The following is a 26,421-nucleotide window of genomic DNA, read 5'->3' as shown; positions in this document are numbered from 1 at the left end:
AGATTCAGTAAATCATAGTACATGATGTGTGAGCCACAGTTATCCCCCAAAGCATGATGGCAATACATTAATGACTGAAGTTCTTTAAACACTGATGCACAAAGCCAGCGATGGAATTTAGTGCAAGTTCTGGAAGCAGACAGCATGAAGATCAAGCCCAGCTCTGCAATTTACCCTGTGGGCACGTGGATCTCAGATTCCTGATCTGTAGAATGGGCATAATATTAGTTTTTGTTCACAGGGTTGTCATGCAGATTGAATGAAATCACATACGTGACTCACCTCCCTGTCTGGAATGGAGTAAGCCCCTAACAAACACGATCGCTATAATTATTAGAGTGAGTCTAGGCTAAAGAGTTTTGATTTTATTACCAATAATTGTGGTTTTGTTCGTATAGCATTCTGTCGTGAAAATAATATTTCTATTTTTCACATTTATTTTTGAGAAAGAGAGAGCATGAGTGGGGGTGGGGCAGAGAGAGAGAGGGAGACAGAGGCTCTGAAGCTCCAGGCTCGGCTGTCAGTGAAAAGCTAGACGTGGGGCTCAAACTCACAAACTGTGAGATCATGACCGGAGCCCAAGTCAGACCCTCAACCGACTGAGCCACTCAGGCCCCCCTGAAAATAATACTGCAACATTAACATAGAAGATTCTTTTTTTAGTGTTTATTTATTCACTTTTGAGAGAGAGTGTGTTGAGGCAGGGGAGAGGGGGAGGGGCAGAGAGAGAGAATCCCAAGCAGGCTCCACACCATCAGCTCAGAGCCCGACTCAGAGCTTGAACCCAGGAACCGCTGAGATCACGACCTGAATCTAAACCAAGAATCAGATACTTAACCCACTAGTCCACCCAGGCGCCCCGACAAAGAAGATTCTTAAACAAAAAGGAAAAGCACTCATTCTCCCAACCTTAAATAATTTTCAATTTTGCATATTCTCTTCCAGACTTTGTCAACATGAATACTTACTGTTCATAACTGCAATCACAGTGTTCATGCAAATTTCATATCCTGCCTTTTCTCAACAAACATGATGTTATAAACATTTTCCATGCTTCTGCATATTCTTTATAATTATCTGTTTGTGGCTGCCTAATATTGCATTGACTGGGTGAGCCTTGGTTTTCTTAACCATCTCGCTGCCTGGAAAAATGTAGAAGGATAATGCCAGTGGCATTCCATGACCTTTTTTCATCTACTGAATTATGTTCTTAAGATCAATTCCCCGAAGTGAGATTAATGGGTCAAAAGGTAATAATGTTTTTGAGGCTCCTGTTACATTTTACTAGATTGTTTTGCAGAGTTTTGCATGCTGCTTCCAGAGATGTAGGAACACAGACTTCATCCAACGTTGCCAGCGCTGGGTGATGGTGTTTATGAATTCTGCTAATTTAATAAGTAGGAAACGCTATCCTGAGACTGCCTTCATTTCCATCTCTTTGATCACAAACAGGTTGAACTATTTTCCAAGTATTTGTTTACTCTCTGCTTATCCTCTTGGGTGAAATCGTTGCCCATCTCCTTCACCTGTTTGTCTGTTGAAGTCTTAAGGTTTTCCTTATTAATTTGAGCGCTTTAGAGTTCATAGATATTAATCATTTGCCGGCCAGATTTGGCCATGGGAGGCTTCTGAGCAGGAGGTCATCAGATTACAACTACATTTTGGGGGATTAACCTTGAGATTAACTGAGGTAAGTGGGTTGAGAGACAGAGAAATCTGCCAGTGGCTACTGTGCTTGACGCCATAGCAGGAGCGTGAACTGCGCACGGGTGGTGGGAATGGGTAGGCGGGTCCGTGTCCCCCATACGAGAGCTTGTGGCTCTCTGCCCTGTCTGCCACAATGCCCTTCACACACATGCACTCTCTCGCAAATTCAGTGGCTTCAGCCCACAGAATTTAAGGGGAAAGGAATTATCCTGTCCTGTCCATTCACTACAGAAATGAGAAAAAGCCCACAGGGAATCACACAGGAAAGGGGTTCCATAAGCACCTTCCTTCTCCGGGGTCTCCTGGAGGTAGCGGAGGGGTTGGAGAATTGGTGCAATAGGAAGGGGGCATCATCAGAGTCTTTCAACACATAATGTGGGTTCCCGGTCTAACAGAATCTAAAGCAGCTCATCTAATAGCCCCCCGGCCCCCCAGGCAGGCCTTCCCAATACTTCCCAAAGCCCACTTTCCATCCCAGACTTGCCCCCTCTGCTGGACGTCAATGCAACCAGCAGCACCTTGCACCATGATTATTTACTAGACCATGGCGTCCAGGAGGTCAGCGCTGTTTGCCGAGTGCCTACTCTGTGCCAAGGCTGTGCCCAGCGCATGAAATAAAGTCAAAGAAAACATGGACCCTGTGCTTGGCAAGTTCACACTCTAGTAAGAAAGGGAGGCTCTCTTCAGCAGGAAGGGAACTCCAGCAGACACAATGGGACCCAAATTTCTAACCAACAGACCTTCAGGGAGCCAAAATTCTGACTTTTGGTCAAGACTGGCATGGAGCTTCATGAAACAAGGAAAGATTCACACAGACCTGGATTCAGAGCTTGGTTCCACAAATTCCTAGTCATGTCAGCTCTGATTAAGTCACATGACATCTCAGCATGGCTGCCCCTAACATTTGCAGGCTTAACACTGCAGATGGAAGGTAGGTACCATAGGCTGGGAGGTTTCTCCTCACCCCACCAGTCCATGCCAGGCAACCCCTGCCCACAAGTACCCCTGGCCTCTTACCCACACCAGCCTTGTTCCTTTGCATTCTTCAAGGGAATCTGACATTGGAAAACTAGGTTCAAACATAGAATGATCTAACTTCATGGCGTTCTACACACAAACTCAGCCACCTCCTCTTGTCTTCCCAAACATAGCTCCATCCCAAACAAGGACCTTACATACATCCTATGTAGGAATATCCTATCCACATGTCCAAGCTCCAGCTACTCCCCACAAACAGCTGCCCGATGGGAAAAGACACTCCCATAAGCCCTGGAAGTAGATTTGGGCCATTTGAGCAAAAGATTCCAGGATTCTGGATACCCACAGTATGGTCTAGAAGCGGAATACAGGCTCCCAGAGGGCATATCCCCTTGGTTGCAGGGACTTCACGCCCCATGAAGGGATGCTGGCTAGAGGAGGACCCAAACAAAACCCTTTAAAGCATGGGACCCAAGGCAAGAAGGATCTTTTGTTTTTTTAAGTTTATTTATTTACTTTGAGAGCAAGCACAAGCATGCGCAGGGGAGGGGCAGAAAAGAAGGAGAGACAGAATCTCAAGCAGGCTCCAGCTGTCAGTGCAGAGCCCCACATGGGGCTTGAACTGATGAACTGTGACATCATGACCTGAGCCGAGATCAAGAGTCAGACACTTAACCGACTGAGCCACCCAGGCGCCCCCTGGACAAGAGGGATCTAAGAGTAATACTACCTCTCTGAGGAATCTCTATCGGTAAACAGGGGATGTTAATAGACCCTGCCCCACAGAGCTGCTCTGAATGTTAAATGAGCCAGTGCACATAGTTCATGACATGAAGTGGTTAATAAATGCCAGTAACTGTTATAAATAATATAAACGGACAGAGACCCTAGAAACCAAACAGGGAAGGAGAAAACATGTTGTAACACCCTTGCCCTTTAAACTACTTCGGTTTATGTTTTTTTCCTGATTTTGGAAAGCAGCCCTGTCCCCATTAGGCAGGCAGAGTAGGACTTTGGGTGGGAGGGGAGAGGGTTCTGGGTGAAAAGTGCAGGCCCTGCCCCCGCCCCAGTATGCAGTCACTGAAAGGCTCAGGGGCCTTAGAGAGTCCCTAGAAGTTCTGACCTGCCCTTGGGTCCCTCATCACACCCCCAGAGCTGGGAAGGGAGGGTAGGGCAGCATGGAAAAGGATCTAGCTGGGAGGCTGCCTTCCAGTAGCTTCTGATTCCGGAGGGAGAAATGAGGATGTCACAAAGGCATGGCTCTGGGGACCCTTCCAGTGTCCACACTGCTCCTTTCAATGATGGGGAGCCTGACGCCCAGAGAGGAGAGAGGTCTGTCCCAGGATACACAGCCATTTGGAGGCTGGCTCCAGGCTAGAACCGGACTTGGAGCTCGGGCCTTGATTGTGTTCATCACACCAGGCAGTGCTGGTCCGTGCCAGAGGGAGGGAGAGATGTGGAGGCCAGACACACACACGGGGTAGGAGGTTCTAACTCAGTGGCGCCTGGGTGGCTCAGTTGGTTAAGTGTCCGACTCTTGATTTCGGCTCAGGTCATGATCTCACAGTTTGTGGGTTTGAGCCCCGTGTTAGGCTCTGTGCTGACGGCAGCTGGCATGGAGCCTGCCTGGGTTTCTCTGTCTCCCTCTTTCTGCCCCTTCCCCCTTCTCAAAAATAAATAAACTTAAAAAAAAAAACAAAACAGGTAACTCAACACCGACTCCCAGAATCAGCTGTGACCTCGGGTCCCCACCCTACCCTCTGCCACTAGACGGCAATATCTATTTCTGCCGGTTGTTGTGAGGCTGAAAAAGAAAATTAATAGTAATTTTATTAGAGTTTGTTGAGCACAGGGTCAGGTACTCTGTTAGGTTCTTTCATGTTTTATCTCATTTAATCCTCAGACAACCCCGTGCCCTGGGAACTAGTACTGCCCCCCTTCCATTTTCTGGCTGAGAAAACTGGGGCTAAGAACAGGTAAACACCCTGCCCAGAGTCCTGGAGCTAAGTCAGCAGCGGAGCTGCAGTAGGAACCTGCCCTGGACCCCAGAGCCACCCCCACTTTGGCCGCCGCCCGCCAAGTGTCCTACACAATGAAGTTGCCAAATCAGGTGTCAGAAAGAGCCAGGGACGTTCTGTGGACTCACGAGATGGGTTCCCCCAGGGGAAACAGGAGCCCTGGGGGTCACAGTGAGAGTAGGAGTGCTGTTAGTAAGTGGGCACTCGTAGAGGAAGTCGAGACTCACCTAATGTGTGCCAGTGTCTTGTTTCCTGTACCTGACCTCCTTTCCAAAGGAGGTTTCCACACGAGGGACCCTCCCCCTTCTCTGGGAAAATCCATCCATCCCATCAGTCCATTCCTGAAGATCCTTGGGTTTCCCTTGGGGCTGCAGATCCACATACAGCCACCAGAGGGCAGGCCAGCTCTGTGGCGAGTCCAGAGGACCCAGTACCCCCAGAGACTGGCCAAGTAAGTGTCCAGCCAGGCAGGGATGGACCCAGATGCCCTATGACACAACCATCCTTTGTATCTTGCCATCAGCTTACTCCCTCGGATGTCAAAACATCTAACTGTAGAAGCCAAACTCATGTTCACACGTGGTGCCTGATTCCACTGGGACAAAGATCTTAAGAACGACCACCAAAACAGTAAGGACAATTGGTTATCACCACGGACACGGGTCAGAACTTCATTTTACTAAGCACTTTCTCATATCTTGAGTGGTTGGAGATGTACTGAAGCCTTATGAGTATGTTCCCACTGTACAGATGAGGAAACTGAAGGACCAGAAAAAGAATTAACTTACTTAGGGTCATCTAGAGAACGCTGGTCTTCAGACTGGAGGGAGAGTGGTTTCCAATTCCCTGACCGTCTGGAGGTGGGATTGGGGGGGTGGGAGCGGGGGGGGGGGGGGGCATGGGGGATGCAGGTGTGGACAGGGAGAGAAACAAGGGGTCAGAACGCTCTACAGGGAAGGCCAAATGCACTGTGGTACTTCCTGTAAAGCAACCATCCACCCACCCAGCCACCCACCATCCATCCATCCATCAATCCATCCATCCAAAAGGGTTCATTGAGCATTTGCTGGGGACACAAAGACGGAGGAGAGGAGTTTCCTGCCCTCAAAAAGCTGGCAGTCTAATGCGGGAAAGTGGTGAGTCAGCAGATTATAAGAAACTGCACGGCTGTACAATGGGATGTGAGCAGAGGGTCTGCGACCCTCTGAGGGGCGGCCAAGTGGAAGGTGTCTCTGGGTCTCCCAAGCCCCGAAAGAGAGGCACGGAGCCAAGGATTATGGGCAGGAGCACCCCTTTCCAACTGCATCTCACCCCGGGATGGAGGCTCCCCTCCCAGCTTCGCGTGCTGGCCTGTGTTGGGGGCCAGGGGTCCTCCCACCCCTCTCAGAAGAGCGCGGGCCCAGGGAGCCGATGACAGCACACCTGAGTCAGCCCGCCGCCCACCCGCCCCTCAGCGTCTGTCTCCGCATCTTGTGATATTTCGCTCCCCGGGAGCCAGCCCCACTGCGCTCCGGAGGCAGCTCGGCAAACAAACCCAGCGACAGATTGTGCCGCGGCTCATTCCGGGGAAGGACGCCAAATCCCACCCTGCTACCCCCAACACTCCCTCCCCGCCGCCCCCTCCAGGCCCTCCTCCCAGGCGCGGGGCCTCGGCAGGGTGGGTCCCAGGAAACGCTGGGGCCTATTCCTGCCTTCTAGAGATGGGAGGGGGGTTGGAGCCCCAGAGACGCCCCTTTCCGCTCCTGCCTCTCCTGAACCAGAGAGGCGCGGCAGAGGACATTAGGTGAGCAGAGAGCCCAGGAAGGGCAGGCGACAAACCGGCAGGGGGCGCCCGAGCGTCCAGGTGCAAGACTGCCGAGAGCCTGCCAATGAAATGGGGGTGGGGAGACGGAGGCAGACACCGAGAAACAGACAAGAGACACAGAGATGTAGAGGCAGAGAGGCAGAGGGCCATGGGACAGAAGGGAGGCTACAGAGACACGGAGAGACGGTGAGAGAGATAGAGAAGTTAGTGATAGAGACAGATGCATAAAGATAGGAAATGACAGGGAGAGAGGCAGGAGGGAGAGAGGAAGGAATGGGGGGGGGGGGTGGAACAGAGAGACAGAGACTACAAAATATGAATAAGGGTGGGGGAAGAAAGTGAGAGAAGTCGAATGAGAGCCAGGGAAGAATGAGAGACTATGGGTGGAGCGGGGAATGAATGGGGAAAAGAAACCGGCATTTATAAAGCGCCGACTGTATGCCAGGGGCTGCGTTGGACTCTGGCACCGACAGGAGAGGAGGAGCCAGAGAGGAGGCAGCGGGGGCGAGGGGTTCTTTTTCTGTGCTCCCGGGAGCGGCTGCCCGGGGCTCTCGCGCTTCCTCGGGTGGGGCTGCGCGCAGATGGCCCTGGCCCGCGCGGCACGCGCCGCTCCCGCAGCGCCTACCCCGCGGGTGCCGCAAGGCCACCGTCCCCGAAGCGCCTTCCCCCATGGCCGCGCGCCTGTCCGGAGCCGGGGCGGCTCCGAGGGCCGGGTGCTGGGCGCCCGGGGCGGGGTCGCGGCCGGGGTCATTGTCCTCGCTGTCTTTGTAAGGAGACGCTTAGGTCACGGATCGGATGGTATAGCCTCGAACGCGGCCACACGAGGCGCGAGGGGCTCCGTCGGGATCAGAACGCAACCCTCTTTTAGAGGAAGAAGCAGCTCGTGTAAAATCAGTGGTCTCTTCCCCACGCAGGAGATGAGATATTCCCTTTAGGTCACATCACACTCACACTTAAAAATGCACACACTCGCACGCGCACCCAAACTTGCACCCCCTCGCAAACGCATTAAGGGCACACACACCCAGGCCCTATCCCCCTGCCAGCCATCCCAAGTTCACTGGCGCCAAACTCTAGCACTCCTCATGTTTCCCACCAGTGCAGCCCCGCACGCTGGTGGGCACTCTGCGGCTCACCCATCCGCACACTCACGTGCCCCCCTCTTCCCCGGGCCCGTTCAGAAGGTCGCGCGCAAACACTCCAGAGTCACACCTTCACAAGTGTCCTTGTGCGCGCGTGCACGCTCATATACACTCCATCTTGCACACGCAAACTCTTGCATATGCTATTCTTCTAATCGCACACACTCCGGGCCTGGGGTCTGCGAACGGAAGGGAAAGTGGAATCTAGGAGCTCTCCCAGGAAAGAGAAATGTGGAGGCCTGGACTTTGGCGCTGGGGACGCGGCAAGAAGGAGAGGTGACCCAGGAGCCCATCTCCTCCGGGAAAGTTGGGAGGGGGGACTGGACAAGTCCACAGGGTTCCCTCACACTACTGCACCGCCGCCGCCGCCCCCCTCCCCCAGGAAAGGATTTCTCTCGAAGCAAGGCTTCGCGAAGGCGATCGAACACCGTCCTCCGGGTTCCCCCAGCGGGGGAGGGGGTCGGGATGGAAGGGGCTGGAGAGCCGCGCCCGCCTCCTAGTGGCCAGGAGAGGGTTAAGTCGGCTGGCTAGGAAGCGAGGGAGGAGCCAGCGAGTGCGGGAAGGAGTGGGGGTGGTTGGGAAGTGCATCCTCGCTGTCCCCACTCTCCCTCGGCGAGCAGCCGGGGCGCACGGACCGACGGACTGACGGACTCGCGCGCCGCTCGCGCTGCTGGGGGGCGCTGGCACCGGGCGTCGACGGCCAGCTCCAGCCCTCCCAGCCCCGTCGCGCCCCGCCCCGTCCCGTCGGGGCCGATGGCTCCTCCCGAGGCCCGCAACCCGGGGGGCGCAGGGTAGAGCCTCGCGGCCCGGCCACACAGCCCGGGGACTCCCGGGCCCTCCCGGAGCCCCGCGGAGTCCCCGCCGTCCGTCCGGCGGGCTCAGGGAGCGAGTGGGAGCGCCCTCCCCCCGCCGCCCCCTCCCCCGAGCGTCGAGACAAGATGCTGCCCGGGCTCGGGCGCCTGCTGCAAGGTAGGGACCTCAGCCCGCCGGCCGGCGGAGGGCAACCCGGGGAGGGGAGCCGGGTGCCCCCTCCCCCCCGGGCGTGAGGGTGGGGCAGTCGTGGGGGTGGGAAGGAGCCTGGGGATGGGGGGTAGAGCTTAGCTGGGGGCCCCGCCCCCGCGCCCAGGGTGGCCGGCTGGAGGAGCTCACCCGGCTCGAGCCTGCTGGGAGGTGCGGGTAGCTCGTGACCGAGGGGGGACGCAGGGGCAGGCGGACCCGGCCCGGGCTCCACCTGCTCCGGGGGACGCTGAGGACTCTGGCCGGCTGGGGAAGCGCCGACTCAGCAACTCCTCGTGCCCCGTGCCTCAGCACTTTCCAGTCACCTGGGAAGACTGGGGGTGTGGGTAGGGGGCTGTCTGGGAGGATGGGAGGCTCGGAGGGAAACCCAAAAGGCCCTGCCTGGTAAGACAGATGGAGGGCGCTAGAAGGGGGGGGTAGCTTCACGGACTGAGTGACAAACTAGGGTGTGGACCGGAGATTGGGGGTGGGGTGGGGAAGGGGTCAGAGAGAGGGGGAGAGCAAGAGGCAGTCGGTGATGGAGAAAGTGGTTTAGGGGAGAGACGGAGAGAGAGGAGGAGGAATAAAGGTTAGACGGGAAAAACCTGGAGGGAAGTGGGACCCAGGTGAGGCCCGAGGAAGAGAGAAGGAAAGGGGAGACCAGGTTGGGAGAGAGATGGAGAGAAAGCGAGGGAATGGGACCCAGAATCGGGAAAGGAGGATGCGTAATGGGAAAGAGGGAGGTAGGCTGGGACCCTAGGGACCAGGAAGGAAAGGGGAGTGGGAAGACGGGGAACCTAGAAACCAGAAAGAGGTGGTGGATGGAGATGGGGTGTCAGGAGCCGGGAAGAGGATCCAGGATGAACACCAGGATCACGGATAGCGAATCATAAATGGGAGAGGGGCTGGGCCTGGGGCTGGGGCTGGGAAGGAAGGAGGGAAGGAAGAGGAGGAAGGGGACTAGAAGGGAGAGAGGTACCAGAGGGGGCTGCCTAGGGATGAGACAAAGAGGCTTCTGGTAACCACTTCCACGTGGGAAGCCCTCCATTCCCAAAGCGCCCGCCTGGCACGTCCCTTCTCCCAGGCAGTGGTCGGTGGGCCAGCCTGGGGAGCTCTGAGCTCAGGGCCTTGGGGGCGGCTGTGAGGGGGCAAGGGTGAGGACACTCGAGTGGGGTGGCAGCCTCCAAAGGTGGGCACCTTGGCTGGCTGCGTGCTGCCATTTATATCTCTGGGCCCTGCCGTCGGATCCTGCCACCGCCACCCTGGCGGCTGCTTATTTTGGGGTGTCACATTCTGGCAGAGTGAGAAGCTGTTTGCAGCAGCTCTAACCCTCTGTCACCCGCATCAGTGCTTCCCCAGGCCCCTGCGTCACAGGCATCACTGCCACCTCCATCCTTCTCTGCGCCCCCACCTCCTCAGCCCCTACCCCCCTCAGCATCTGCCTGCCAGGCCGCAGCCCTTTCCCAGCCTTCTGGGTCTGGAACCGTTTGTTGTTCATCTGGGACCCTGTGCCCTTCCCGCAGAGCCAGAGCCCTGGATGCCCCTTCCAGGGGGCATCTTTTTCCGGGGCCACTCTGCCCGCTGGGTTAGCACCCTGGCATCTGCCCCCCAACCCAGAGTCCATCCACCTCCTCCTCCTCAAGCTCCTTCTCTCACCAGAGCCTCGGGACTAAAAGGTGGCTCTTGGGGTGAGAACCTTGTTTCTGAGCCTTGGTACTCCAGGGTGATAGCCCAGAGTCCTTGACAATGGTCTCTCGGTGAATGGATACGTTTTGGCTCCAGGCCCCTCAGCCTTCCGGGATCGATACCATGTACTGGCCTCTCTCCGCTCCCCGGGCAGGTCAATCCTCACCCTATCTCCTGGACACTAGTCATTCCTTTTTGACTCCAAAATGGGCCGTCCCTTAAAGTAGCCACAAGCTGGAGCCCAGAAGAGGAAATCTGCAGAGAGCCTGGGTCCCTTCTTTGCTCTCACCCGGAAGGGCATCATGGCTGGCCCAGCCCCGTGCACCTGGGTGCAGTTTCTGTCTCCCTTTACCTTAAGGGCAGTGACTGTCACACTCAGGTGTGGGTTCTGTGGATGATATGGGGTCTCCAGCTGCAGAACCTGGGGCAACTCATTTTCTGTGCCTGAGCCTCCCTCCCCTCGCCTGAAAATTGGGGGCAAAAATATTGACCTCACGGGGTTATGTTACATTATACTCTATGCGTAAAGACACTATTTCTCTACGTAGAAATACCGTGCCTGGAGCACAGTAGGTGCTTAATGACAGATGGCTTCTGCCCACCCCTGCTCTGCGCTCCCCTGCGGCTCTAGCCATCACCTGCTGACTTTAGAAAAAAGGAAGAGGAGGAAAGAGAGAGGACGGGGTGAGCCAAGAGGGTGGGGGAGGCTGTCACCACCAGCTTTCCTCCGTCCCTTATAAGTAGTGAGGGCTTCAGTGAACTGAAGGCTTCAAGAAAGATATTGAAGGCAGACTGTCAGACATTCATGTCAGGAGGCCTGAGCTGCTCACTCAGAAACTGACCCTTCCCCTTTCTGGCCCTCAGTGGCACTGCCTGTGAAATAAGCGATTTGGCCACTGACGTACCCACTCCCCCTTCCAGCTCCGACGCTCTGTATCTTGCCCTGGCCTTTGCTAGGGAGTCACAAAATGGGAGCTGGGAGCAGACATGTGGTCCTCAGGGAGGGAAAGGAGACAAGGCCTGGAGGGAAGGAGTAATGGTGAGGAGCCGTGGGAAGCAGGGGGTGGGGAAGGGACCGTGTGGCGAGAAGAAAAAGGGCTCACACCACGGGGCACAGACCGAGGGCGGAGGAGGGAGAGAGGTGCGGCCCGCCAGCCCCCACTGCCTCTGCCCAGGAGCGCTCCAGCAAGGGCCGGGGGTGGGGGGCAGAGAAACCCAGCGCCCCCCACCTTCCCCTCCTCCTTGCCTCCAGTGAGAGCCGCAGCCTGAATTATGGATGAGGCTCCTTGGGTTACAGCTGCTTTGCACGGCAGAGAGGGCCAGAAATGGTAACAGAGTCACTGTTACGCAGCAGCTGTCACAGAGGGGCCCCCTGCTCAGGGCCCCTCCTCAAAGACGCTGCAGGGAACACCAGCTCCAACTTGGGGCAGTGGGCCGTGATGGAGGGGCGGATACAGGGGCAGGTGGAGGGGGCGTGGGGAAAGAAGAGAGGAGCCCCCTGATGTGGGCAAGCAGGGGGCCAGGGAGTTGTGAGTCAGCCCCGGCACCCTTGGCCTCTAGGCTGGAGGAGACCCTGGGGCCAGTGAGTGGCCCCTGACTCTGGAGAGCGGTAGGATTGCACATCCTTCCCCTGCCTCTCCTGGGGCACCGGGCAGCCCTGGAGGCTGAGGGAAGAGCTCCCTAATCCTCTGGAGGGCTGTGGCCTTCAGAGCTCACACTCTCTTGTGAGCTTGTGGATAAGGGGTGGGATTAAGGATCAGAAAAAGGATTTGACTTCCCCTGGTGTCAAGTCCTTGGGGAAGCAAGCTCAGAGGGGGACTGCTAAGAAGAGAAGTGTCCTGGCCAGGCATCAGGAGATTCCTTTTTGGTCCCTGCCCCATCAACCACTTTGCTGTGTGACCTTGGGCAAGTTCCTTGCCCTCTCTGAGCCCCAATGTGCCCTCCATAGAATAAGAACTTGAACCCGATGAGCCTGGAGGACCTTTCCAGCTCTGAGATCTCCTGTTCTTAGCCCCAAACCTCAGTCCTCGTGAAACCCACCCAGGGTTCCCTGCTGCGCTCCCTGCCCCCCCCCTTCCCGCCCCCTCCCCCCCCCCCCCCCCCCCCCCCCCCGCCTGGTTCAGATGAGGGGTGAGAGACACGCCCCTCCACCCCACGTGGCTCTGAAAAACTCAGGAGGAGAAAGTAATCGTGAAACGCCGCACGGGGGAGGGGTGAGAAGGGCCGAGAAACGCGGAGGTGGTGTGAAGGAACGGAACAGCAGCCGCTGTGTCACTGAGTATTACATCACACCCAGCCTACACACGCACGGGGCCGCACTCACACACACGCGGAGTGCAGCCGGCACACGCTCGCACGCTCGCACCGCACAGCGCCAGGAGGGGCCCGGTCAGAGTTGGGGTGGCGCCCGAGGTGGGGGAACAGGAACACCGCACACATCAGGCATGGGGTCTCCCGCCCCCGCACCCGTGTGTCCCCCCAGGCGAGGAGGCGTGGCAGAGGGTCCACGATACCCACGCCACACCCCTTGCCTACCATCACACACACACACACACACACACACACACACACACACACACACGCCACACGGCAACCTCCAGAGCACAAGGCACCACTTAAAGTCACAGACCCTCGGTCTCTCCCCTGGAGTCTCTGAAGCCCAGAAAGCCCAGAAAACCTCGGGTCCTGGGTCCAAGCACCCATCTTCCTCCCCTCGGCCTTCATGGGCCTAATACATTGCTTGAAGCAGAAGGCTCTCAGTCTATGTGTGCCCAGGGAATCAGTGTCCGGGTTGTGGGGTGGAGGCTCCCCTTCACCCCAGGCCAACGTGCCAGCAGAAAATCCCAGGAGTCATCTAGAAGTCATGGTAAAGGGCAGAGGTCAAGCTAGGTCCAGTCCACAAGCTTACGAGCTGCAGGGAAGGCAAGAAGACCAGGGGACAGGGATGGACGAGGGGGTCCTGCACAGGGATACAGGGGCCTAGACTCGGCTCTTTAGCCCCAGGCCCTTAGGCCTGCTTCTCCATCCGTATCATAAGAAGGCTGAGCTATTTCCAGTATTCAAGTTGCTTGAAAATATATATACGTATATACATCTTTAAGTGACTTCGAATGAGAACAGCGTGTGGTATAAAAATGCAGATTCCCAGGCTGCCCCCCAGGAATTCCGATTCTGTAATCTTTCCAGGACCACCCGGCTGATTCTGTTGCAGGCGGCCGCTGGCCCCAGATAGAAACGCACTTGCCCCTGGTCCCTAAGGGCCCTTCCAGCTTGGAGAGGCCCTGGTTCTTCCAAGGTGAAAGGTGAAAGCTGCCGGCAGGTGAGGGAGGGGGCTGCAGGCAGCAGTGGATTCTGCAGGGCCAGACCCCAGGTCAGCCAGAGAGGGCCACCATGCACGGGCCTTAGATTCACCAAGGCTCTCAATTTAGTTCCAGCCGATCTCAAATGGGGGCGACTCACTCCCCAAGGGACATCTGGCAATGTCTGGAGACATTTTGGTTATCATAACCAGGGGGCAGGTGTGACTGGCATCTAGCGGGTAGAGGAATACCCGAAATAGGACATCATATAGGACTGCCCCTGGCAGCAAAGAACCATCAGGCGCACCACACCGAGGCGGGGCGGGGGGAGGGAGCCCTGGCAGTCCACATGGCCAAACCTACCACAGTGGAACCAGTTGAGAAAAGACCACCACTCGTCAAACAACGTTAAACCTCGCTGTCTACAGTGCCCTCTTGGCATCTCTTTATTTTTTAACACACCAGGAGCCTCAAAAATCAGAGGTGGCTGGGGCTTCTCGCGACTCTAGGGATGCACCCAGAAACCCTCCCCGAGAAGCCCTGCGGTGAGGTGTCCCCCGCACCCCACCCTGGCCCGCAGCCCACCCAGACCCGCCTCCCTCTCCCCACAGGTCCCGCCTCGGCCGGCCTCCTGCTGATGCTCCTGGCCCTGCCCCCAGCGGCCCCCAGCTGCCCCATGCTCTGCACCTGCTACTCGTCCCCGCCCACCGTGAGCTGCCAGGCCAACAACTTCTCCTCGGTGCCGCTGTCCCTGCCGCCCAGCACGCAGCGACTCTTCCTGCAGAACAACCTCATCCGCACGCTGCGGCCCGGCACCTTCGGGCCCAGCCTGCTCACCCTGTGGCTCTTCTCCAACAACCTCTCCACCATCTACCCGGGCACCTTCCGCCACCTGCAGGCCCTGGAGGAGCTGGACCTCGGCGACAACCGGCACCTGCGTTCTCTGGAGCCCGACACCTTCCAGGGCCTGGAGCGGCTGCAGTCGCTGCATCTGTACCGCTGCCAGCTCAGCAGCCTGCCCGGCAACATCTTCCGCGGCCTGGTCAGCCTGCAGTACCTCTACCTCCAGGAGAACAGCCTGCTCCACCTACAGGTGAGCCGGCCCCGCCCGGGGCGCGCGCGCATGCGCAGAGCTCTCCCAGGACCCCGGGCTGCTCCGTCCAGGTGCCCATGGGGACACCCGTCCTGCCAAAGCATCTCTATTTCCCTGCCCCTTCTCTAAGTTTCTGTGTCCCTCTCACTCTCTCCAGGCGGGGTTCTCTTTTGTTTTCTCTCCTCTGTCTTCCTGTCTGTGCCTGTTTGGGTCCCTTGCTGCCTCTCTCACTAACTCTCCAACCCCCCATCTGTCTCCCTCTGCCCGGCTGTCTGTCTGTCTATCCTTTTCTGTCCCTCTCTGCCTCTCTCACCAACTTGCCTCCCCCATCTGTCTTCTTCTGCCTCTTCTGTCTGTCTCCCTTCACACGCCCACCCCACACACTCCCCCATGTCTGTCTGGGTGTATGTGTGTGTCTCTTTCTGTGATCCCTCCTTTCCCCCTTGGCTGCCTTCGAGGGGCTCTGCCTTTCACCGGGCACCCAGCCCGAAGGCCTTTGTGGCTGATTTTCTCACCTGCCCCCACACCCTCCCACATCCCGGGGAGGAACAGCAAGAGGGCAGAGCCCCTACCATTATGCCCCATGGGAGGCTCTGCCTCTCTCCAGCTCACTGGGTAATGGGACGAGGGCAAGTCCTCCCCTTTCTGGATTCCTGTCCCCCAGACCTGGCATCCCAGTGCAAGGGAAGAAGGAGAACAAAAGGGTAAAGGGCTGTTAAGTAGCTGGAAAATGGATGCTCTGGAAACGGAAGGAATAACAGTAATTGCTATTTATTGTTATTGTCATTGATCTAAATATTGTTTATTGTTGTTGTTATGCTGACTGTTTGACAGCCAGATCCTCCCGTTCTATTTCCCCAGGAAGCAATCACACACCCTCCAAACCACTCTGGAAGAAATTCCTCCCTTGGCTACATAGCCTCTGGCTGGAAAGGGGGCAAGGACATCCAAATTCTCCCCTCTCCCCACATAAGCCTGGAAGGCTCTTGCTCCTCCCCAGGTCGGTGCCTGCCTGGTCTCACCAGTGTGCCAATTTGAACATCAGGTCAGTGTTGACATGGACAGTGTTAATGACAATACCCTAACAAACCTGCGTCCAGCACCCATTATGGGCTGGGTGCCAAGGACTCAGCAGGGAACAAAACAGACCAAGCTCCCTGCCTTCAGAGATAGCATTCTAGTGGGGGGAGACAGACAAGAAGAAAAATGCAGAGGATGCTGGAAATCTTGTCATGGCTATCATCACTGCAAAAATAATGATAACAGTAGCATCCACTACTGCTCAGTGGGCACACTGTGCGTCTGGCACAGGCATCGACAGGCATCGACTCTGGTGTCGTTTACAGGCGTGTGACAAATTTTGACCATCCTGAACCCCAGTTTGCCCATCTGTAAAACGGGGGCAGCAACAGCCCCCATCTCCCAGGGATTTTATAAGCGTTCAGTGCATGAATAATTTGTAAGGCACTTAGAATAGTGCTTGGCATACGGTAAGCACTATATAAATGCTTGTTAAAACACTATTTTAAAAAGAGAAACAAACCTCATTTAACATTGGTCTTGGTGAAATGGCCCATCTTGGACCCAATCCTGGAGATTTGGGTCAACCTCTTGGATTATCCTGAGGCCATGAGTGGGTCCCAGAATACTCCCTCCCTTTTCCTGCCTGCCTAAATTCGCCCCGGATCTCAGGGTGTATGAAGTCTATTCGGCCACCTCACCTCATTTCCGTAGCCCCGTTGGAGGCTGTTTCCTCCACAGATGAGGAAGTGGAGGCCGAGAGTCCCAAAGACTTTGTAGATAGAAGGCCTCTTCCCGCGAAGTCTCTTAAACCACTGCACAGAGGCCACGTGACAGGGGGCTAGCGTGTCCCACCATCTCGCTGAGCCTCACGGGAACCTGGCAATAGGGACACGGGATAGAAGCTCCCGAGGCCACTCAACCAGGAAGGGCGGGTGGCATCTGAGCCTGCGTCCACTCAGACTTCTCCACCGGGCTCTGTCCGGGCACAGGAAGTACAGCAGTGTGGGCTCCCCTTTGAGAGCACACGCCTTGGAGTCTGCTAAACCGAGGTTCAAATCCTGGCTCCCGTAGGACTTAGGACAAATTACTCAACCTCCCGGCCTTCCATTTCCTCGTCTCTAAAATGGCAATCGTGATGGCACTTAACATTTATCTGGGACATTTTGTAAGGTGGAACACTTAGCCCCTAGCCACACTCAATGCGGGTGCTATCATCATTATCCTATTACAGCCAGTAGTTCAACAACTACTCCTACGGAGCCCCTGACCTCCTTAGCAATATAGATCAGTTGGTTCAGAATGACGACTTTGGGGCCCGAGGACCCGAGTTTGAATCCCCCTGCTCTATTTTCCGACTTACTGAACTTTAGGCAAGGTTCCCCCCCCACTCTGAACCTCAGTTTCCTCATCTTTAAAAGGGGGGGGGGCGGATAAAAGTAGTACCTGCCACAAAGAACGGCTGTAAAAAGCAAATGCATTTGTGTATATAAAGCACATAGTTCAGTGCAGAATAAATCATGTCATGATGCCATGACCCTCCATCGACCCTCAGGCCAGGAATGGCAGCCAGAGCCTGGGGTCAGGAAAGGCCTAGGCAAAGGGGGCCTTGAGTGGACACGGTGAGGGCAGGGGGTCCCCTGAAACGGGCCATGTGTGTCAGGCACCCCTTGGTGTGAACGGTGCTGGGGATCATGGGAAGGAAGTGTCTTCGCACCTGGCCCTTCATAGAGGAGAAAGAGCCAGCCTCTGCCTGGGAGATGCCATAGGCAGGTGAGGAGACACGTGGGCTGGGGTGAGACCCACAGAGTGCAGGTGTGACCCAAGATGGCGCCTGCCCAGAGAGGGGAGCTTCGGAGGCGGTGAGAGGGCCACAGCTTTTCAGGAAGAGGAAGGTGGAGGTGGGATGGGGTGGAGTTTCTCATGGACCGTCTGTTGTAGGCCAGGCACTGCACCAGGGGGGGTTCGCTCATCACTGGATATTTACAGAGCACCTGCCATATGCGAGGGATTCTGGCGGTGAACAGAAACAGTGTCCCTGCTCTCCTGGAGCTGACGTCCTACTTGAGGAGAACCAGATGATAGAGACACCAGGTCTCTCCTCTAATCGTTACAGCCTGCACGGTACGCAAGGGCAGTCTCTGCACTCTGGCAGATCCGAATTGGAATCCCAGGTCCGCTTCTGATTTGCTGTGTGGCTCTGGGCAAGTTACTTAACCACTCTGAGCCTCACCGGGCCCATCTGTAAGGTGGAGAACATGACCTGCGCCTCAGAGGTTTGTTGTGGGGGCGGAAGCACATGCTGCTTGCAAAAGGCTCCACACGAGGGGCGGCTCAGGGTAAGCGTCATTCCCCCCATTTAGCAGCTGAGGACGCTGACCCTCAGCAAATCTCAGGCACCAGTCCAAGGTCACCCAACTGCTGAGGAGCGTAGCCTAGCATTGGCCCCCGTCCGCCTGACCCCAGAGTCCACATCCACATTCTACCATACACAGCTGGCGGACCCTAGCCAAGTGGCTTGCCTTCGGGGAGCCCCACTCTCCTGTTCTCTGGAAGGGACATAATAATGTTATCGGCCTCGTGGGGTCGCGATGATGGAGTTGCTACATGGGACTGGGCAGCACAGAGCTTGGCACACGGTGAGAGCTCAGCAAGTCAGCTGCTTGACGATGCTGACGCAGACGATGACGGTGACACCTGGCACAGACTGGTGAGCATTGTGAGTGGGGGTGCCTGGCACAGAGTAGACACTCAATACAGTTTTGTTGAATGAATGAGGTACATTCCAGGACTCACTTACTCATAAATATCAGATGAGGTTGGATCTTAATGATCAACCATCTCCAGTCCCTTGTTTCACAGATGAAAACACCTGAGGCCCAGAGAGGTTCGTGGAGCTGCCCAAGGTCACACAGCCCAGCTAGCAAGCCAGAGACTGGAGCTGGGAGGGTGGAAGGCAAAGTGAAGAGCAGGATGCTGTGGGGGAGGGGTGGGGGGACAGGGCAGGGATGCTGCCTTGCGATTCCAAATGGATGCAGGGAGCTGTGAACTGACCTGGGGGGAGGTGAGGGAAATGTGGTTTTCCGAGATGGATGTGGATGACTTTAGCAACCGCTGTCAGCCCTGAGGGAGGGGGTGATGTGGGGGGGTGGGGGGGTGGTGAGGGTGAGGGCTGTGAAAGTCAAGAGCTCATTAATGCACAGAGAACGTCTGAACAGGGAGAGAGGAAGGCCGGGACTTGAGAGCTGCAGCCCAGGAAGTGGCTGTGGGATTGCTGTGGGATTTGGCAACAGCTTGGATGAGGGGAGGGGTGTGGACCCCCAGACGGAGGCTCAGCAAGGGGAAGGCCAGGACTTTTACAAGAGGGAAAAGGGGGCAAGGAGAAGAGGTGGGAATTAAGGCATTCTGTAGCCCCCAAGTTGGGACTGTGGGTCAAAGGCGCCTGAATTTCTGGGTTGTCTGAATCTCTGGTGCTCCCTTCCTGACCTCTGGAAGTCCCCAAAGTGCCGATTACCTCTGCTTCTACTCCCGCCCCATACTGATCCTGACCAGGGATCTCTGGGTGGGGCCCACTATTGCTAACACTCCATAAAAAAACCAGAAACCCTAACTAGGTGTCTCAGTGGAAGGGTTTCAGAGCCCACTCCCTGGCGGGGGGGGGCCAGGAAGACAAGGACAAGGAAGGCCAGACTGGGACAGGCTGAGGCCACGGCTGTGCAGAGAGCCCACTGGAGACCTGAGCTGGACACACGGGGTGGTGGCAGCAGGGGGCAGAGAACGCTGGTGTCAGAGACAGCCAAGAAGGTTGAGGGGACGGATCTCAATGTGGCCAAGAGGAGGGTTCTTGGCAGGCTCAGTTCCTGTAGCAGAGAGGGCGGAAGGCAGATGGGAGGGGGCGAGCAAATGCGGGAGCTCAGGAAGGTGGAGGCTGTGGGTGTGGGCTAGGAGTCAATGCCCTCCCCCCACCTGAGAGCCAGCGACCAGGCTCCTGAGTGGGATGGGCGGGATCATCCCCCCTGGCAGGAACCGGTGGGAACCACAGCCTGGAAACAGGACCCAGGGGTGAGCTGCCTTGAGCACAGCGTATGCTCTTATCGCTGGGAACTAGACTTCCTGGGCCTGCTGACCACAGCGATGTCCCGCACAGAGGGGTGGATCTCAGTGCTGGGGTCCTGGGCCCTTCATCTCTCTGGGTCTTTGTGCTTTCCTCCATAAAGAGTGGCTGGGCCGGTGGACCCCAAAGCACTGACTCCCAAGTCTGGCTGGCCATCACCAAGCTGGTAAGCTGGATAAAATGCAGAATCCACCCCCCTGCCTCCTACCCACCCTCCCCTGTGCAGCATACCTAGACCTATTCCCTCACCCCCATTAATTCTAAACCAGAGCTCAAGATCCTTCCAGCACTAACTTGGCCTGATTCTGGGACCCCCCCACCCCCAGCCCCAGGCAGGCAGGCGGGGCAGCCCCTCTAAGGGGACCAGTGATGCAGGGCATCAGACAGCAGGTTTCCTTCCCCTTCCCTGCTGCCTCCGGGGGTGGGGGGAGGGGGGCTGATGCTTGGTGCCATTAATTTCCCAGCCAAGTAGAATAGCAGAATTTTTGAGCCCCAGGAAGCTCCTCTCTGTTAGAGGAAAAGGGATGGACCTAATTGTAACTGAGACCCTACTGTCGTAATAACCACCGTTTATTGGTGGTGGTCTGTGTGCCCAGCGGGTACTGTATCCTTCCAGCATGATCTCACCTAACCCTCAGGTTGTTCTCTGGGTTATACATGCTGAGGAAACTGAGGCTAGATGAGGCTAAAGAACGTGCCCGATGTAACGCAGCTGGAAAGAGGGCAAGCTGGATCTGAAGCCCTGGGCTGTCACTCCAGAGCCTGTGGGCTTCGCTGGACCGAATCCCAATGTGCCAGGCACTGTGCCCAGCACTTCACCCATCTGCTCTTTGTGTGGATCGTCTTCTTTAATCCTCAGAACAAACCCGGGAGGAGGTACACTCATCCCCATTTTATAGATGCGGAAACAGGCTTAGAGAGATTACTGGCACGGCCAAATCAGCAATCTTGGCCAACCCACAGAATGCCTCCCCTGTGGAAATCCTGTTCTAAGGAACTGAGTGTATGTTGCTTATCTAATCTCCACATCTCACAGGTGAAGAAACTGAGTCAGAGATCCTGAGACTCGCCCCAAGTGGCACAGTCAGGACTGCTGGATCCAGGGCTTGAAGTCAGGCAGTCTGGCTGCCCCGTCTGCATACTTAAGCAAACCCGGGGTTCTCCTCCTCCAAGTGTGGTCCTCGGACCAGCAGCATCAGCCCCACCCGGGAACAGAGCCTCAGGCCGCACCCCAGACCTGCTGAATCAGGAACCCAGGGGGCAGCACGCAGGCCCCTGCAGGAGATTCAAAGCACTAGCGGTCTAAGAACCACTGCCCTCAACCATATCGCGTTCCCCCACCTTACCCTCTCCGCGGGTGAGGGGAGGCAGGATTCAAACCCAGGACTCCGAATCAAAAGGTCAAACCCTTTCCGGTCTACCGCAGCGCTCCCCCTCACCTCCCTCCTCTCCACCCGCCTCTAAGGACCGCTCTCTTCTCTCCCTCCTCCCCGTCCCCCCCCCCCCCCCCCCCCAGGATGACCTGTTCGCGGACCTGGCCAACCTGAGCCACCTCTTCCTGCACGGGAACCGCCTGCGGCTGCTCACGGAGCACGTGTTCCGCGGCCTGGGCAGCCTGGACCGGCTGCTGCTGCACGGGAACCGGCTGCAGGGCGTGCACCGCGCGGCCTTCCGCGGCCTCAGCCGCCTCACCATCCTCTACCTGTTCAACAACAGCCTGGCCTCGCTGCCCGGCGAGGCGCTCGCCGACCTGCCCGCGCTCGAGTTCCTGCGGCTCAACGCCAACCCCTGGGCGTGCGACTGCCGCGCGCGGCCGCTCTGGGCCTGGTTCCAGCGCGCGCGCGTGTCCAGCTCCGACGTGACCTGCGCCACCCCCCCGGAGCGCCAGGGCCGCGACCTGCGCGCCCTCCGCGACGCCGACTTCCAGGCCTGCCCGCCCGCCGCGCCCACGCGGCCCGGCAGCCGCGCCCGCGGCAACAGCTCGTCCAACCACCTGTACGGGGTGGCCGAGGCCGGGGCGCCCCCCGCCGACCCCTCCACCCTCTACCGAGACCTGCCCGCCGAAGACCCGCGGGGGCGCCAGGGCGGGGACGCGCCCACGGAGGACGACTACTGGGGGGGCTACGGGGGCGAGGACCAGCGGGGGGAGCAGACGTGCCCGGGCGCTGCCTGCCAGGCGCCCCCGGACTCCCGCGGCCCCGCGCTCTCGGCCGGGCTGCCCACCCCTCTGCTTTGCCTCCTGCTCCTGGCGCCCCACCACCTCTGACTGCGGTGCTGAGACTGAAGAGGCCATCGTCACCCCCCGCCCAGCCCCGCCCGGCTGAGGCCGGCCGGGCCCTGTCCCCGCCCCCCGGCCTTGCTGCCTTCCTGTCCCCTCCCCTCTCCTCTCTTCCCAGGGGACCCGGCCTGGCCAGGCCTCTCCCTGCCTCCTGGGCTGTTGGCTCAGGGCAGCCCCCGGAAGTCTGGACGCGTCTGGTGGCTCAGCCCTGTTCTCCCCAACTCCGGCCATTAACTCTTTCCCACCCCAAGGCTGGGGTGGGACACCCCAGGCAGCCGCTGTCCCCTTCTCCCAGTGCCCACCGTGGACGAGAGGGGCTTTCGTCCGCAGAGCATCTTCCACCAGCAGAGCCTTCGGAAGCTCCCGGGAAGGGAGCCCCACCCAGGAGCCCTTTGGAGGGATGCCTCACTTGGGGCCAGGCTAACCTGAGGCCCCTGCTTATCCTAGCCCCCCTCAACCTCCCGACACCGGAGGAATACTTTTCTCCTAAGTCTACCCGGGACATTTTTTAGGGTGCCCGGAGAGAACTTTCCTCTCCACCGTGGCCCCCGTGTGGTGAAGATCAACATAAGTTGTTTGGGGAAAAAAAAAATTTATTAAAAAATTCTATTATTTTACCTTCTTCTGTAAGATTTGTTGGCTCAGGACCTCAAAAGAGGGAAGAGGGCTTAGAACCATAGGGAGTTCAGGGCCAGGAGGGTTAGAGAGAGGAGATCCATCCCATGCCATCAAAGCGCTTCTTGCTGGCTGGAGCCCGTGTGTATGCTGCTCCCCGACGATGAGAAGCTCAAGACTGAGGAAGAGGGGTGTTTGCGGAGCCCCAGGCAGGCCAGGTGAAATCTGACAGTCAAGAGTAGGGGCTGACATCACCTCACCTCCCCATCTGTCCCAGAGAGGCAGCTGCAGCCCACCCTGGGTTGTCTGGCCCCTGAGGAGCTAACCCTGGGGAAGGCCTGCAGCCTGGTTAACAGCTCCCTCGCAGGCCCTGTTCCTTCAGGAGGGAAGAGCATTTCTCACCTCACCCTGCAAGGAGAAATAACAGACATCCACGGTCACAGCCAGCCCAAACATGGCTTTGGGCAAATCTGAAAAAGGCACCTCTTCCTCAGGGGAACCCAGCCCCACAGCACAGCAAACACCTTAGCAAGCGGAGCCTAAGGCTGAATTTCAGCTCACACTGGCCCCGTTGGCTGAGTGCCTTTGTGCAGTGTACAGCCTAACCCTACAGATCAATGTTCTCTTTCCCTTGGCTCCTGCAAGGTGGGATGGACCAGGTCAGAGAAGCAGTCCTGCAAGCAGGTTAGAAGAGAGACTGAGGTCCTAGGGTGACCAGAGGGACAAGAGTCCCAAGTTGGGGTGTCCTGCTGGCTTGAGGTATGACCAGAAGCTTCATCTTTCCAGTGTGTGAAGGGGAGACTGAGGGAAAGGAAAAAGCTTGACTAAGAAGGACTTGGGATGGAGCCTAGGAGTGAGTCTCACCAGAGCAACCTGGGGAGAAGGTGGATGGTTTACATTTAGGATTAAGAAGCTACCTTGGGGGGGTGGGAGTGGCAAGAGAGGGGACCCGGATGCCAGCGCTCAGACGGGAGGGGTGCTGAGGTTCTGTGACTCTGGCCGGGCAAGTCAGAAGGCTGGCCAGGAGAGGAGGCAGAAACAGGATGGAGTGGACACTGAAGGCCTGAGGCAGGCCGACTTTGGATAGGCGTGTGGGGTGGGTGGGGAGATAGTGAAAACGGCTAGCTAGTCAGGAACCTGGGGAGCTCTGGATCGGGGGTCTCCCAGGTGCCTGTGTCAGGCTGACTTTGAGGAGGCTAGCTACTGGGACCAGGGGGCCAAGAGCTCTGATGGAGGACGAGCTGCTGGGGGCTGGGCAGGGCAAGGGAGGGTGCTGGGAAATCAGATGCAGGCCGTCCAGGTCACAGAATTATCGTTGTGAAATATTCATAGGCCTTCGGTCCAGATTCTATTTCAGAACAGTGAAAGCAAGAGGAGTGTGTGAGCCTCAGGAAGAAGCCTACAGCAAAGCCTCTTTCCGCCACCCCACCCCCACCAGCCCAGACAGACCCACGGACGCCCATCACGTGCACACCCACGCTCACACGCTCTCTCACACACACTCACACAACACAGAGCTACGGAGCACGTGCAGGCAGGCTGACACCCACGGGTCCCACAGACGGGCAGATGTACCCCAAATACCGGCGTGCACGCATAGCCGCACGGCCACCGAAACAGGACTCCGTGCACCGACCACCTCCAGAGATCTCACTTGGCACAGACCCCCAGCGTCTCCAACTCAGAGTCACAGCCTTGAACCCCACACCCTGAAACAGGAGGGGCTGTTAAGACCGTCCAGTCCAACCGCCGGTGCTCTGATGGGGAAACTGAGGCCCAGAGAGGGGAAGGGATTTGTCCAAGACTCCCCACCCTGGAAGGAAACAAAGCATCATTCACCTCTACCCACATTCTGCATTGTCTGCCAGGCCCCCCCGGCTGGCTGTGCTTAACTCCTCTCTCTAATGTCCTGTGTCTGCTCACTTACCCAGTTCTGTCTCAACCCACCCCTTCCTTTCCATCCCCCCACCACCTCCCTGCTTCATCTCCTCATTACCTCATGCCTAGAATACAGAAGAAAATAGCAATAACCTCCTCTCTGGTTTTCCTACATCCAGTCTCTCCCTCCCACCCAGCCAGCCCATGGTGGCCAGATTCATCTGACCAAAATTTGCATTATGTCCTTATGTCACTCAGAAACCTACAATGCGTCGTTACTGCCTACAGGTTACAGATAAAATGCCTTAGCAGAGCATCAAAGACCCTTCAGAGTCTGGTGCCAACTGCCTTTCTAGCCTTTTCTCTCATGGCCTCACCCCCAAATCCTCACTCTAAAAAAGCTAGAATGATTGGATCATGCACTTGAAACCCACAAAGCTCAAAGTTCCTCAATCTCCCCCAAAGTAGGACGCTTCTCCCCCGCTCCTCAGATTCCAGACTCCAGACCCCTTCTCCAAGGCCCAGTCTGCACCTCTCTGACCTTCTCAGTGGGAGTTCTTTGACTGTCCTTCAAAGCTGCAGCAGAGAGGCTCGGGCTCAGGCTACCTCGAAGCAGACGGCTGCCCCCCCACTGGCCACCTTGGGAATCACAGACAGGCGTCTGTCAACGTGAACTGAACGTGAGCAGCCAGCCGCCCGGGGAGAGGAACAGGAGAAGGACGCCAGATGACGGCCTTTATAAGCCCTTAAGCCTCTAAGGTTCTTACACTCAGTAGGGGGAAGGGTTCTCAGCCCTGCTCTCTGAGCTGCTGGCTCCTGACTTTAGATCCCTGATCCACGAGAGAACCCCTCTCCTCTGAAATACAAAGGCTTGCAGGACACTGCTGAAGGGAAGTTTGCCCACCAGCCTCTGAGAGGCCACAAGGCCGGGTACAGTCCAGGTGGCAGACCCAAGGTCCGGCTGGGGTCAGGTTTCTACATGAATTTTTAACACGTCCAGCCAGACCTGTCAGATGTTCCGAAACCTGAGCATCTCTTTTCGTTTCTGTACATGATGCCCTTCCCCATCCCCGTTGCCCCTGGGGCGGGGGGCAGGGAGGACAGGCCAGGGACGTGCACCAGTGGCGTCTGCAGAAATGATTCGGGGGAAGTGGAAGGCGAATGACCTAGTTATTCTCCCACTTACTGTGTGACCTGCAACAACTTACTTAACCTCTCTGAATGTCCATTGTGTTTTTTGTCTTTCATTTGTGATCTGGGGGCAATACCGCCTGCTTAAATTGAGCTGTTGTGGGGAATAAGTACAATACCCCCCTCGAAAGGTGACCTACATGGTTGCTGTTGTCCCCTTTCCTCAAGTCCGGCTTCCCTCCTCCGTTTCCTTCCAACACCAGAGGTGCCTCTTGCCCCTTTCTTTTGGAGGTGGGGACTCTGGCTGGGCCTGCCACTGTCCCCCAGTGACCCTTCGGCCTTCCTAGAAACTTCAGATGAAGTGGCAAAAAGGAAAGGAAGTGAGAAGGAGAGGCCAGGCTGGTGGAGTAAGAGAGGAAGATGGTCCAGCTGAGGGGAAGGGGCAGACAGGAAGCAGAAGACCCTACTCAGAGAGAGAAGAGCCAGGTGCAGGTTCCTTTCTTTCTTTCTTTCTCTCCCTTTCTCCTTCCTTCCTTCCTTCCTTCCCTCCTTCTGGCACCTTCTCCAAGGCTGGTCGGGTCACGCCAGAAGCCAGAATGGCCATTCTGAGCAGAGGTGAGGTCAGGAGCATGGAGACAGGGTTGGAAATGGGGGGCTGTTGA

At 57.1% G+C, this 26,421-nt stretch overlaps 1 protein-coding gene across 1 annotated transcript; it reads left to right on the top strand.

Moving 5' to 3' along the window:
- Positions 1-8,200: 8,200 nt before the first annotated feature.
- RTN4RL2 (reticulon 4 receptor like 2) lies at positions 8,201-22,752 on the top strand. Its single transcript, XM_060606693.3, has 3 exons — positions 8,201-8,618; positions 14,242-14,723; positions 21,374-22,752. Exons 1-3 carry the CDS (start codon positions 8,588-8,590, stop codon positions 22,121-22,123), a joined length of 1,263 nt encoding a protein of 420 aa, XP_060462676.1. The 5' UTR covers positions 8,201-8,587; the 3' UTR covers positions 22,124-22,752.
- The last annotated feature ends 3,669 nt before the right edge of the window (positions 22,753-26,421 follow it).

This window comes from Panthera onca, chromosome D1 (assembly GCF_046562875.1).
Source record: "Panthera onca isolate mPanOnc1 chromosome D1, mPanOnc1 haplotype 2, whole genome shotgun sequence".
Classification (NCBI taxonomy): domain Eukaryota; kingdom Metazoa; phylum Chordata; class Mammalia; order Carnivora; family Felidae; genus Panthera; species Panthera onca.
Note: the sequence above shows the minus strand (reverse complement) of the source record. Positions and strands in the feature narration are given on the sequence as shown.

Excerpts from the sequence above, each read along its gene's own strand:
- RTN4RL2 (XM_060606693.3), top strand. The coding sequence starts at position 8,588 with ATGCTGCCCGGGCTCGGGCGCCTGCTGCAAG. Across the intron at positions 8,619-14,241 it reads GCTCGGGCGCCTGCTGCAAG|GTCCCGCCTCGGCCGGCCTC; the intron begins GTAGGGACCTCA and ends CTCTCCCCACAG. Across the intron at positions 14,724-21,373 it reads ACAGCCTGCTCCACCTACAG|GATGACCTGTTCGCGGACCT; the intron begins GTGAGCCGGCCC and ends CCCCCCCCCCAG.